Genomic DNA, 13,159 nt, shown 5'->3' with positions numbered 1-13,159 from the left:
ATCTCACCACCTGTGCACTTGACCCGCTCCCATCCCACCTCATCCCAAACCTCACCGCAGTCTTCATCCCAACCCTGACCCATCTCTTCAATCTATCACTAACAACTGGTGTTTTCCCCTCAAGCTTTAAACATGCCTCCATCACACCTATCCTCAAAAAGCCCTCTCTTGACCCATCCTCTGTATCTAGCTATCGCCCTATATCACTTCTCCCCTATGCCTCCAAACTACTGGAACAACACGTCTACCTTGAACTGTCCTCCCATCTCTCTTCCTGCTCCCTCTTTGACCGCCTACAATCTGGCTTCCGGTCACACCATTCCACTGAAACTGCCCTAACTAAGGTCACCAATGACCTCTTAACCGCCAAGAGCAAGCAACACTACTCTGTCCTCCTGGACCTGTCGGCTGCCTTTGACACAGTGGACCATTCCCTATTACTACAGACCCTCTCATCCCTTGGCATCACAGACTTGGCCCTATCCTGGATCTCATCATACCTAACAGACCGGACATTCAGCGTCTCCCACTCACACACCACCTCCTCACCTCGCCCTCTATCTGTCGGAGTCCCACAAGGTTCGGTCCTTGGGCCCTTGCTCTTCTCCATTTACACCTTTGGCCTGGGACAGCTCATAGAATCTCATGGCTTTCAGTATCACCTCTATGCTGACGACACACAGATCTACATCTCTGGACCAGATATCACCTCCCTACTAACCAGAATCCCTCAATGTCTATCCACTATTTCATCCTTCTTCTCTACTAGATTTCTAAAACTTAACATGGACAAAACAGAATTCATCATCTTCCCCCCATCTCACGCGACCCCCCCAATGAACCTATCCATTACAGTAAATGGCTGCCCCCTCTTCCCAGTCCCACAAGCTCGCTGCCTCGGGGTAATCCTTGACACTGATCTCTCCTTCAAACCACATATCCAAGCCCTTTCCACTTCCTGCCGCCTTCAACTCAAAAATATTTCAGAAATCCGTTCATTCCTCAACGAAGAATCTGCAAAAACCCCTAGTCCATGCCCTCATCATCTCCTGCCTTGACTACTGCAACCTCCTGCTCTGTGGCCTCCCCGCTAACACTCTTGCACCCCTCCAATCTATTCTAAACTCTGCTGCCCGATTAATCCACCTGTCCACTCGCTATTCCCTGGCCTTTCCCCTCTGTCAATCCCTTCACTGGCTCCCCATTGCCCAGAGACTCCAGTACAAAACCCTAACCATGACGTACAAAGCCATCCACAACCTGTCTCCTCCATACATCTGTGACCTCGTCTCCCGGTACTTTCCTGCACACAACCTCTGATCCTCACAAGATCTCCTTCTCTACTCCCCTCTTATCTCCTCTTCCCACAATCGCATACAAGATTTCTCTCGTGCATCCCCCCTACTCTGGAACCCGCTACCCCAACACATCAGACTCTCGCCTACCGTCGAAACCTTCAAAAAGAACCTGAAGACCCACCTCTTCCGACAAGCCTACAACCTGCAGTAACCACCGATCGACCAAACCGCTGCATGACCAGCTCTATCCTCACCTACTGTATCCTCACCCATCCCTTGTAGATTGTGAGGGGGGGGGATGGGGGGGCAATAACGATGGACCCTCTCCAGGCTATTAATATCTGCCCTCAGTCACTGGCTTTACCACTCTGGCGGAGAAAATTGCGCGGGAGCCCACGCCAATTTTTTCCTCGATTTAACCCTTTAATTTAATAGCTAGAGCGCCCAAATTTTGCACATACACACTACTGACATTAGTAGTGTGGAATATGCAAAAAAAAATGGATATGAGATGGTTTACTGTATGTAACCATGTCTCATATCATGTCGGGTTTGAGAAGGAGATAGGAAAAGCCGGTAATTGAATTACTGGCTTTTAAGCTATCTAGTGCTGTATGATATATTAATATATATATGTATATATATATATATATATATATATATATATATATATGTGTGTGTCTCACAGACAGTATATAGACAGTATATACGTTTTTACGATTATTTGAGCCCATGGATCCATTGTATGTCCATATGTCAGTTTTGCAAGCCCGCGAGAAAATCTCGCAGTGCGGATACCATACGGAGGATGCCATGCGCAAAATACGCTGACACACACCCTGCCTACGGATGACATACGGACCACTATTTTGGGGACTTTTCTGCGTATTATGGCCGTAAATAACGGACCGTATTTTCATACGCTGAGTGTGACGCCGGCCTAACACAACACAAATCTGGAAATTCTACAGAAAATGCTAAAGAAAACTACTTTGTATATAAAAAAAAAAAGTTAAAAGTCAAATGCCAAAAACAATTTATATATAGGTAAAATAATCAATATGAACCAAAGAAACGAAATACAGGGACAAAGGAGTAGTATTATAGTAGTTATATTCATGTACAGAGAAGTTTTATAGTATGTACAAGAATATAACTAGGAGCAGTATTATAGTAGTTATATTCTTGTACATAGGAGCAGTATTATAGTAGTTCCAAAGACATACTGATAGGAATTCTAGATTGTGAGCCCCGTCGGGGACAGTGATGATAATGTGTGCAACCTGTAAAGCGCTGCGGAATATGTTAGCGCTATATAAAAATAAAGATTATTTATTATTATTAGTTATATTCTTGTATATAGGAGCAGTATTATAGTAGTTATATTCTTGTACATAGGGACAGTATTATAGTAGTTCTATTCTTGTATATAGGAGCAGTATTATAGTAGTTATATTCTTGTATATAGGAGCAGTATTATAGTAGTTATATTCTTGTACATAGGGGCAGTATTATAGTAGTTATATTCTTGTATATAGGAGCAGTATTATAGTAGTTATATTCTTGTGCATAGGGGCAGTATTATAGTAGTTACATTGTTGTACATAGGAGCAGTATTATAGTAGTTACATTCTTGTACATAGGAGCAGTATTATAGTAGTGATATTCTTGTACATAGGGCAGTATTATAGTAGTTATATTCTTGTACATAGGGGCAGTATTATAGTACTTATATTCTTGTACATAGGGGCAGTATTATATATAATAGTTATATTCTTGTACATAGGGGCAGTATTATATATAGTAGTTATATTCTTGTACATAGGGCAGTATTATAGTAGTTATATTCTTGTACATAGGGCAGTATTATAGTAGTTATATTCATGTACATAGGAGCAGTATTATAGTAGGTATATTCTTGTACATAGGGGACAGTATTATAGTAGTTATATTCTTGTACATAGGGGCAATATTATAGTAGTTATATTCTTGTACATAGGAGCAGTATTATAGTAGTTATATTCTTGTACATAGGAGCAGTATTATAGTAGGTATATTCTTGTACATAGGGGGCAGTATTATAGTAGTTATATTCGTGTACATAGTAGCAGTATTATAGTAGGTATATTCTTGTACATAGGAGCAGTATTATAGTAGTTATATTCTTGTACATAGGGGCAGTATTATAGTAGGTATATTCTTGTACATAGGGGACAGTATTATAGTAGTTATATTCTTGTACATAGGGGCAGTATTATAGTAGTTATATTCTTGTACATAGGAGCAGTATTATAGTAGTTATATTCATGTACATAGGTGCAGTATTATAGTAGTTATATTCTTGTACATAGGAGCAGTATTATAGTAGTTATATTCTTGTACATAGGAGCAGTATTATAGTAGGTATATTCTTGTACATAGGAGCAGTATTATAGTATTTATATTCTTGTACATAGGGGCAGTATTATAGTAGTTATATTCTTGTACATAGGTGCAGTATTATAGTAGTTATATTCTTGTACATAGGAGCAGTATTATAGTAGTTATATTCTTGTAGATAGGGGGCAGTATTATAGTAGTTATATTCTTGTACATAGGAGCAGTATTATAGTAGTTATATTCTTGTACATAGGAGCAGTATTATAGTAGTTATATTCTTGTATATAGAAGCAGTATTATAGTAGTTATATTCTTGTATATAGGAGCAGTATTATAGTAGTTATATTCTTGTACATAGGAGCAGTATTATAGTAGTTATATTCTTGTACATAGGGGGCAGTATTATAGTAGTTATATTCTTGTACATAGGAGCAGCATTATAGTAGTTATATTCTTGTACATAGGGGGCAGTATTATAGTAGTTATATTCTTGTACATAGTAGCAGTATTATAGTAGGTATATTCTTGTGCATAGGAGCAGTATTATAGTATTTATATTCTTGTACATAGGGGCAGTATTATAGTAGTTATATTCTTGTACATAGGTGCAGTATTATAGTAGTTATATTCTTGTACATAGGAGCAGTATTATAGTAGTTATATTCTTGTACATAGGGGGCAGTATTATAGTAGTTATATTCTTGTATATAGGAGCAGTATTATAGTAGTTATATTCTTGTATATAGGAGCAGTATTATAGTAGTTATATTCTTGTACATAGGAGCAGTATTATAGTAGTTATATTCTTGTACATAGGAGCAGTATTATAGTAGTTATATTCTTGTACATAGGAGCAGTATTATAGTAGTTATATTCTTGTATATAGGAGCAGTATTATAGTAGTTATATTCTTGTACATAGGAGCAGTATTATAGTAGTTATATTCTTGTATATAGGAGCAGTATTATAGTAGTTATATTCCTGTACATAGGAGCAGTATTATAGTAGTTATATTCTTGTATATAGGTGCAGTATTATAGTAGTTATATTCTTGTACATAGGTGCAGTATTATAGTAGTTATATTCTTGTACATAGGTGCAGTATTATAGTAGTTATATTCTTGTACATAGGTGCAGTATTATAGTAGTTATATTCTTGTACATAGGAGCAGTATTATAGTAGTTATATTCTTGTACATAGGGGGCAGTATTATAGTAGTTATATTCTTGTATATAGGAGCAGTATTATAGTAGTTATATTCTTGTACATAGGAGCAGTATTATAGTAGTTATATTCTTGTATATAGGAGCAGTATTATAGTAGTTATATTCTTGTACATAGGAGCAGTATTATAGTAGTTATATTCTTGTACATAGGGGGCAGTATTATAGTAGTTATATTCTTGTACATAGGAGCAGCATTATAGTAGTTATATTCTTGTACATAGGGGCAGTATTATAGTAGTTATATTCTTGTATATAGGGGACAGTATTATAGTAGTTATATTCTTGTACATAGGGGCAGTATTATAGTAGTTATATTCTTGTATATAGGGCACAGTATTATAGTAGTTATATTCTTGTATATAGGGGACAGTATTATAGTAGTTATATTCTTGTACATAGGAGCAGTATTATAGTAGTTATATTCCTGTACATAGGAGCAGTATTATAGTAGTTATATTCTTGTACATAGGGGCAGTATTATAGTACTTATATTCTTGTACATAGGGACAGTATTATAGTAGTTATATTCTTGTACATAGGGGGCAGTATTATAGTAGTTATATTCCTGTACATAGGAGCAGTATTATAGTAGTTATATTCTTGTACATAGGGGCAGTATTATAGTACTTATATTCTTGTACATAGGGACAGTATTATAGTAGTTATATTCTTGTACATAGGGGGCAGTATTATAGTAGTTATATTCTTGTACATAGGGGGCAGTATTATAGTACTTATATTCTTGTACATAGGGACAGTATTATAGTAGTTATATTCTTGTACATAGGGGGCAGTATTATAGTACTTATATTCTTGTACATACGAGCAGTATTATAGTAGTTATATTCTTGTACTTAGGGGGCAGTATTATAGTAGTTATATTCTTGTACATAGGGGCAGTATTATAGTAGTTATATTCTTGTACATAGGGGCAGTATTATAGTAGTTATATTCTTGTACATAGGAGCAGTATTATAGTAGTTATATTCTTGTACCTAGGGGCAGTATTATAGTAGTTATATTCTTGTACCTAGGGGCAGTATTATTGCTATTAATTAATGTATATTTTGGTAATGTATGGCACTACATATTGTTGCACAGCAGCTGTCATCTTACCAGTCTAAGGAATGATCTGATGAATAAGGTGGATGCGCTGAGAAGGTGAAATTGATGACCTTTCATGAAAATAATTTTTTTCTTCTGTAAAAAAAAAAATTAATAATAAATAAAAAAAGAGAACATTTCATTTATATAAAATGGGTTTTGCAGTTTTTCATTCTGGTTAAGATTACAAGCAAAAATGGGAGCCATTCGCAGTCCTCAGATGACATCTGTTACATGGCAACATTACACGTCCTCGGGGGGATCCTTCGCTTCGTCCGCTGCGCAGTTATTACAAGACATGATGTAACGCTATGGTGTGAATGTATCACTATTTCATTTCTGAATTAACCCTTTAGGGGACAAGATATAAAACATCTGACAGCTCAGATCCCACATCACGCGCATAGGGTTTTAGTACACGCTGCTCCGCCCGGTGACGTTCGCCATTCTTTTCTTATTATAAAATGAACCAAGGACACAATTTAATAATGAGCCCAGGTAGCTAGTAATCCTAATTATTTGGGGCTGGCACCGGATTATGTATTAGTAATGGAGCTGTTAATACAGTGCATGAACCCAGAGATCTCGCTTAGTGATACAACGCAGCCAGCTCTGCTATGTCAGGACGTACAGTATAAGGGGGTGCACTCACCGCCATACACTTGGTGACAACACTGTTAGGTCGGCTGATGTCTAATGATTGGGCAGTGTCTTATAGGCGGGTGTCTGGCCGTGCACGCTGGTATTATTTGGCACATCACAGGGCGCCCTTCATTCTAAAATTGGGCTTCACACTACATGAGAAGGGAACCTCCAGTTCTCACCCATCTTGTCAAGTCCACGCAACAGTGATTGTCATAATATATTTGAGTTTTTGTAAGTGGCGGCTCCTCAATCACCAGGGCCCGGGTGTAAGTGCTACCTCTGCCCCATATACTGTATGCCCTACATGTCCTGTATATTGGAAGTTTACATATTCCTCTTTTGTTCAGCAATGAATCAGTGATGCCCCCAGTGTTGCCTCCCTCAGACCACCCTGTCTCCCCCCCTCTTACCTACTGACCCAGTGAATCAGTGATGCCCCCTCAGACCACCCTGTCTCCTCCCCTCTTACCTGACTACTGACCCTGTGAATCACTGATGCCCCCAGTGTTGCCCCCTCAGACCACCCTGTCTCCTCCCCTCTTACCTGACTACTGACCCTGTGAATCAGTGATGCCCCCAGTGTTGCCTCCCTCAGACCACCGTCTCCCCCCTCTTACCTACTGACCCAGTGAATCAGTGATGCCCCCAGTGTTACCCCGAGACCACCCTGTCTCCCCCCTCTTACCTAACTACTGACCCTGTGAATCACTGATGCCCCCAGTGTTGCCCCCTCAGACCACCCTGTCTCCCCCCTCTTACCTGACTACTGACCCTGTGAATCAGTGATGCCCCCAGTGTTGCCCCCTCAGACCACCCTGTCTCTCCCCTCTTACCTGACTACTGACCCTGTGAATCACTGATGCCCCCAGTGTTGCCCCCCTCAGACCACCCTGTCTCCCCCCTCTTACCTGACTACTGACCCTGTGAATCAGTGATGCCCCCAGTGTTGCCCCCTCAGACCACCCTGTCTCCCCCCTCTTACCTGACTACTGACCCTGTGAATCAGTGATGCCCCCAGTGTTGCCCCCTCAGACCACCCTGTCTCTCCCCTCTTACCTGACTACTGACCCTGTGAATCACTGATGCCCCCAGTGTTGCCCCCCTCAGACCACCCTGTCTCCCCCCTCTTACCTAACTACTGACCCTGTGAATCAGTGATGCCCCCAGTGTTGCCCCCTCAGACCACCCTGTCTCCCCCCTCTTACCTGACTACTGACCCTGTGAATCAGTGATGCCCCCAGTGTTACCCCGAGACCACCCTGTCTCCCCCCTCTTACCTGACGACTGACCCTGTGAATCACTGATGCCCCCAGTGTTGCCCCGAGACCACCGTCTCCCCCCTCTTACCTGACGACTGACCCTGTGAATCAGTGATGCCCCCAGTGTTGCCCCCCTCAGACCACCCTGTTTTCCCCCTCTTACCTGACGACTGACCCTGTGAATCAGTGATGCCCCCAGTGTTGCCCCCCTCAGACCACCCTGTTTTCCCCCTCTTACCTGACGACTGACCCTGTGAATCAGTGATGCCCCCAGTGTTGCCCCGAGACCACCCTGTCTCCCCCCTCTTACCTGATTGCTGCCTCTGCGCTAATGGAAATAGTAATGAGGAGGTGAATATCTGCAAACTCCAGCGCCAAGAGGACGGGTCCAGTGGGAGTTGTTGTTTGCCTCTGATCAGAGTTGTAATCTGCTGCTCGGAATAAATCTGAGATCTAAACCCCAACGATATCATGAAAGTTAAAGTGAAAGTGGCACCAAATTCACTGTCGCAAGAAAAGCAACAATGTATCAAAGTCACAATCTGGAAAAGGAGACAGGACTCATGACTTTCAGGGAGGCGTCAGTAAGGCAGGTGTGTGTCCCTCATCAGCACACACCTGTCCTGAAATCCTCTGTGCTGATGGGGGACACTGCTTCTTCCACTACAGAACTCTCGCTCTGTGACCTAGCACAAGATCAGCAGACTTCTCCTGAAACACTCTGTGCTGCTGGAGGTCCTGCTCCTACTACTATGCACCTCTCTATTACCCCACATATGATCAGCACCCTCCTTCGAAGCCCCACATACTGTGTCCTGCTGAGAACTGTCTCTGTGAATACACTCAGTCATATCCTGAAATTCTCTGCGTTGCTGGGACCACAGTTCTGTAACCTTGAATAAGACCAGAACACCACTTTGCTCCTGAAATGCTCTGTGCTGCTGGGGGACCCTGCTCTTTCCAATATACAATGGTCAGTCCGTGAACTCTCACAAGATCATCACTCTTCTCTGATAAAATACTCTGTACTGCTGGGCACAAAGCCTAGAATGCAACTCTAAGAGCAAACGACCATATACTCAGACGAGTGCTATCTGTCATTTTAACACAAGAGCAAAGCATTGCCGGGAGAGTGTGAGCAACGGGATAAGAGAAAAACAGCGCAGGAAGAGCACGAGCAATGGGACAAGAGCGAAACGGAGCAGGAAGAGCACGAGCGATGGGACAAGAGCGAAACGGAGCAGGAAGAGCACGAGCGATGGGACAAGAGCGAAATGGAGCAGGAAGAGCACGAGCGATGGGACAAGAGAGAAATGGAGCAGGAAGAGCACGAGCGATGGGACAAGAGCGAAATGGAGCAGGAAGAGCACGAGCGATGGGACAAGAGCAAAATGGAGCAGAAAGAGCACGAGCGATGGGACAAGAGCGAAACGGAGCAGAAAGAGCACAAGCGATGGAATATAGGCTAAGCATTTGAGGAAGAGCATTAGCGATAAGATAAGAGCGAGAGTCGAAGGAAGAGCAAGAGCAATAGGATAAGAGCGGAACATTGAAGGAAAAGTGCAAGCAATAGGATAAGAGCAAAACATTCAAGGAAAAGTTTGAGCGATGGGATAAGAGCGAGAATCGCCTGAAGAGCATGAGCAATGGAATAAGAGAGAGAGTCACAGGAAGAGCGCGAGTGATGGAATAAGAGCGAGAGTCGCAGGAAGAGCACGAGCAATGGGATAAGAGCGAGAGTCGCAGGAAGAACGCGAGCGATGGGATAAGAGCGAGAGTCGCAGGAAGAACGCGAGCGATGGAATAAGAGCGAGAGTCGCAGGAAGAACGCGAGCGATGGGATAAGAGCGAAACGTCGCAGGAAGAGCACGAGCAATGGGATAATAGCGAGAGTCGCAGGAAGAGCGTGAGCGATGGGATAAGAGCAAGAGTCGCAGGAAGAGCAAGAGCGATGGGATAAGAGCGAAACGTCGCAGGAAGAGTGTGAGCGATGGGATAAGAGGGGGAGTTGCAGGAAGAGCGCAAACGATGGGATAAGCGCAAGAGTTGCAGGAAGAGCATGAGCGATGGGATAAGAGCGAAACGTCGCAGGAAGAGCACGAGCGATGGGATAAGAGCGAAACGTCGCAGGAAGAGCACGAGCAATGGGATAAGAGCGAGAGTTGCAGGAAGAGCGTGAGCGATGGGATAAGAGCAAGAGTCGCAGGAAGAGCATGAGCGATGGGATAAGAGCGAAACGTCGCAGGAAGAGTGTGAGCGATGGGATAAGAGGGGGAGTCGCAGGAAGAGCGCAAACGATGGGATAAGCGCAAGAGTTGCAGGAAGAGCATGAGCGATGGGATAAGAGCGAAACGTCGCAGGAAGAGCACGAGCGATGGGATAGGAGCGAGAGTAGCAGGAAGAGCACGAGTGATGGGATAAGAGCGACAGTCGCCTGAAGAGCGCAAGTGATGGAATAAGAGCGAGAGTCGCAGGAAGAGCGCAAGCAATGGGATAAGAGCAAGAGTCGCAGGAAGAGCACGAGCGATGGGATAAGAGCGAAACAATGCAGGAAGAGCACGAGCGATAGGTTAAGAGCGAGAGTCGCAGGAAGAGTGTGAGCAATGGGATAAGAGTGAGAGTTGCAGGAAGAGCGCGAGCGATGGGATAAGAGCGAGAGTTGCAGGAAGAGCGCGAGCGATGGGATAAGAGCGAGATTCGCAGGAAGAGCGCGAGCGATGGGATAAGAGCGAGAGTTGCAGGAAGAGCGCGAGCGATGGGATGAGAGCGAGAGTCGCAGAAAGAGCACTATCGATGGGATAAGAGCGAGAATAACAGGAAGAGCGTGAGCGATGGGATAACAGCGAAACATTGCAGGAAAAGTGTGAGCGATGGAATAAAAGTGAGAGTCGCCTGAAGAGCACGAGAGATGGGATAAGGCCGAAGTCACACTACAGCGAGATACGGCCGAGTCTCGCAGGTTAAAAACAAGCTCTGGCACTGGCACTCCGGAGCAGAGCGTGCAGCTCCATGTATTGCTATGCAGCCGCATGCTCCGCTCTGGAGTACCGGTGCCAGAGCTTGGTTTTAACCTGCGAGACTCGGCCATATCTCGCTGTGTGTGATCCCGGCCTAATAGCGAGAATCACAAGATCATGAGTGATGGGATAAGAGCGAAACATTGGAGGAAAAGCGTGATTGATGGGATAAGAGCGAGAATCGCAGGAAGAGCGCAGGCGATTGGATAAGAGCGGGAATCACCTGAAGAGCGCGAGTGATGGGATAAGAGCGAGAATCGCAGGAAGAGCACGAGCGATGGGATAAGAGCCAAACATTGCAGGAAAAGCGTGAGCGATGGGATAAGAGCGAGAATCGCCTGAAGGGTGCCAGCGATGGGATAAGAGCCAAACATTGCAGGAAAAGCGTGAGCGATGGGATAAGAGCGAGAATCGCCTGTAGAGTGCGAGCGATGGGATAAGAGCCAAACATTGCAGAAAAAGCGTGAGCGATGGGATAAGAGCGAGAATCGCCTGTAGAGTGCGAGCGATGGGATAAGAGCCAAACATTGCAGGAAAAGCGTGAACGATGGGATAAAAGTGAGAATTGCAGGAAGAGCGCAGGCGATGGGATAAGAGCGGGAATCGCAGGAAGAGCACAAGCGATGGGATAAGAGCGAAACATTGCAGGAAAAGTGCGAGCGATGGGATAAGAGCGAAACATTTCAGAAAAATTTTCTCTCCATCCAATAAAATTGGCCCAACTATGCTAATCAGACTCTGAGCAGATTGGCATCTGATTTTCCTGGAGGTGAAGAGAAAAAAAATTCTCCAATATGTCAGTCTGTGAAAAATTGGACTGCACTCACATTATCCGGCCACGGTCCCATTTTTTCCACGGACTCACAGAGTCCCATTTACAATCCAGTTCTTGTAGGCAAATCATGCATGTGCACAACCCCACGGGCACAAGTGCTATTTAGTTAAAATCATGGATAACACTTGTTTAACTTATACGGTTGTCTGCACCTGCCCGAAAAGTGAGTGCGCGATTGATGGCTGAGAGCAGCTCCTCACCTGTGCAGTCATCCTGTCCTGTGATCCCTGCACCTGCTGCCTGCACATTATTTTCACCAGTCATCCCAACCCTCCCATGCCCGTCACCTCCCGACCCTCCCATGCCCGTCACCTCCCGACCCTCCCATGCCCGTCACCTCCCGACCCACTTCTGCTCTGATCAGTAGGTAAGGTGCATTTAAAGCATTTAGATTTTGGCGACATTTATTTCTGTGCTACGATCTCTAGGATAGGGATCATAAAAAAAAAGGTGGAATAAAGACCAATATGATAAATATAGTCAATAAAACAGAATTTTATTTAATATTGAATAATAAAACAAAAGTTATTAAAAGCTGAGTCGGGTATTGGAGCACGTAACACATATAATAATGAATATATTAAAAATATCACTATGCCCCTGGTAGGTTTATAAAGTATTGCATAATGCCCAAAATTGATCAATATATAATATATATGAAAAACATTATGGCACCTTAAAAATACAACATATGTCAAAGAAACCAGTGAAAATAAATTACTGTGACAGCTAATTAAAATAATATATAATATAAGTGTGCAAAAATATATGCTAAAATTATGTGCAAAAAAGTGCGAATCCTAAAACACATAAAGTGCAGCAAAAAGCTGTAATCAGATGAAGTAAAATATAAAGTGCAAACAGTGCTGAGCGGTTAGTATGACAATGTTACCGTAGCAGCAAATGCGCTAATAAAAAAAGATAAGGTGGGTCACAAGAATATATTAAAGCATCTCAGTAGGGCATATATTTTTAATATATTCTTGTGACCCACCTTATCTTTTTTTATTAGCGCATTTGGTACAGAAGGGGTTAATCCGAGCCCTGTCTGGAGGATGATTGCCTGCAAAATGATTAACATAAGGCTGTGTTCACATGTTGCTGCCATTTCGTGCATTATTTTACTTAAAAATGGAGGCCAAAAATAGGCGGTTTAATCTAAATCATATCACAAAAGAAAAAAAAACCTACTGGCTGCAACATGTGAACACAGACAAAAATAAATCTCTGTGTAATGAAAAGTTAATTAAAGGCAATGTTTTCACCGGCTTATCGCTGCGGAGGACCCGTCCGCTCAGTGGATGCCAGGCAGGCACTCTCCAATCTGTCGCCATCCGTAGCTCCTCTTCTGATTAGTACGTCTGGCACCAATGTCCATAGATGAGCGGATCGCTG

The 13,159-nt window shown here is 43.2% G+C and overlaps 1 protein-coding gene across 9 annotated transcripts in view; it reads right to left on the bottom strand.

Annotated features, from left to right (window-relative positions):
* Window positions 1-13,159, bottom strand: part of LOC138651732 (CMP-N-acetylneuraminate-beta-galactosamide-alpha-2,3-sialyltransferase 4-like) — a 230,505-nt gene that overhangs the window by 52,181 nt on the left and 165,165 nt on the right. For 4 of the 9 annotated variants that reach the window (XM_069742160.1, XM_069742162.1, XM_069742161.1 and 1 more), the window contains one exon: window positions 6,021-6,104. The exons of 2 other annotated variants lie outside the window; for them this stretch is intronic. In XM_069742160.1, coding sequence (XP_069598261.1) covers window positions 6,021-6,086 — 66 coding nt within the window. In that variant the 5' untranslated portion in view covers window positions 6,087-6,104. Of the gene's footprint in view, window positions 1-6,020; window positions 6,105-8,222; window positions 8,360-11,964; window positions 11,991-13,159 lie in introns of those variants that run through there. 3 more of the 9 variants (XR_011315523.1, XM_069742159.1, XM_069742165.1) reach the window with 2 other exon arrangements.

The sequence above is a fragment of the Ranitomeya imitator genome, chromosome 10 (genome assembly GCF_032444005.1).
Source record: "Ranitomeya imitator isolate aRanImi1 chromosome 10, aRanImi1.pri, whole genome shotgun sequence".
In the NCBI taxonomy this organism is placed as follows: domain Eukaryota; kingdom Metazoa; phylum Chordata; class Amphibia; order Anura; family Dendrobatidae; genus Ranitomeya; species Ranitomeya imitator.
The sequence above is the reverse complement of the archived record's forward strand: the minus strand, read 5'-3'. Positions and strand labels throughout refer to the sequence as shown.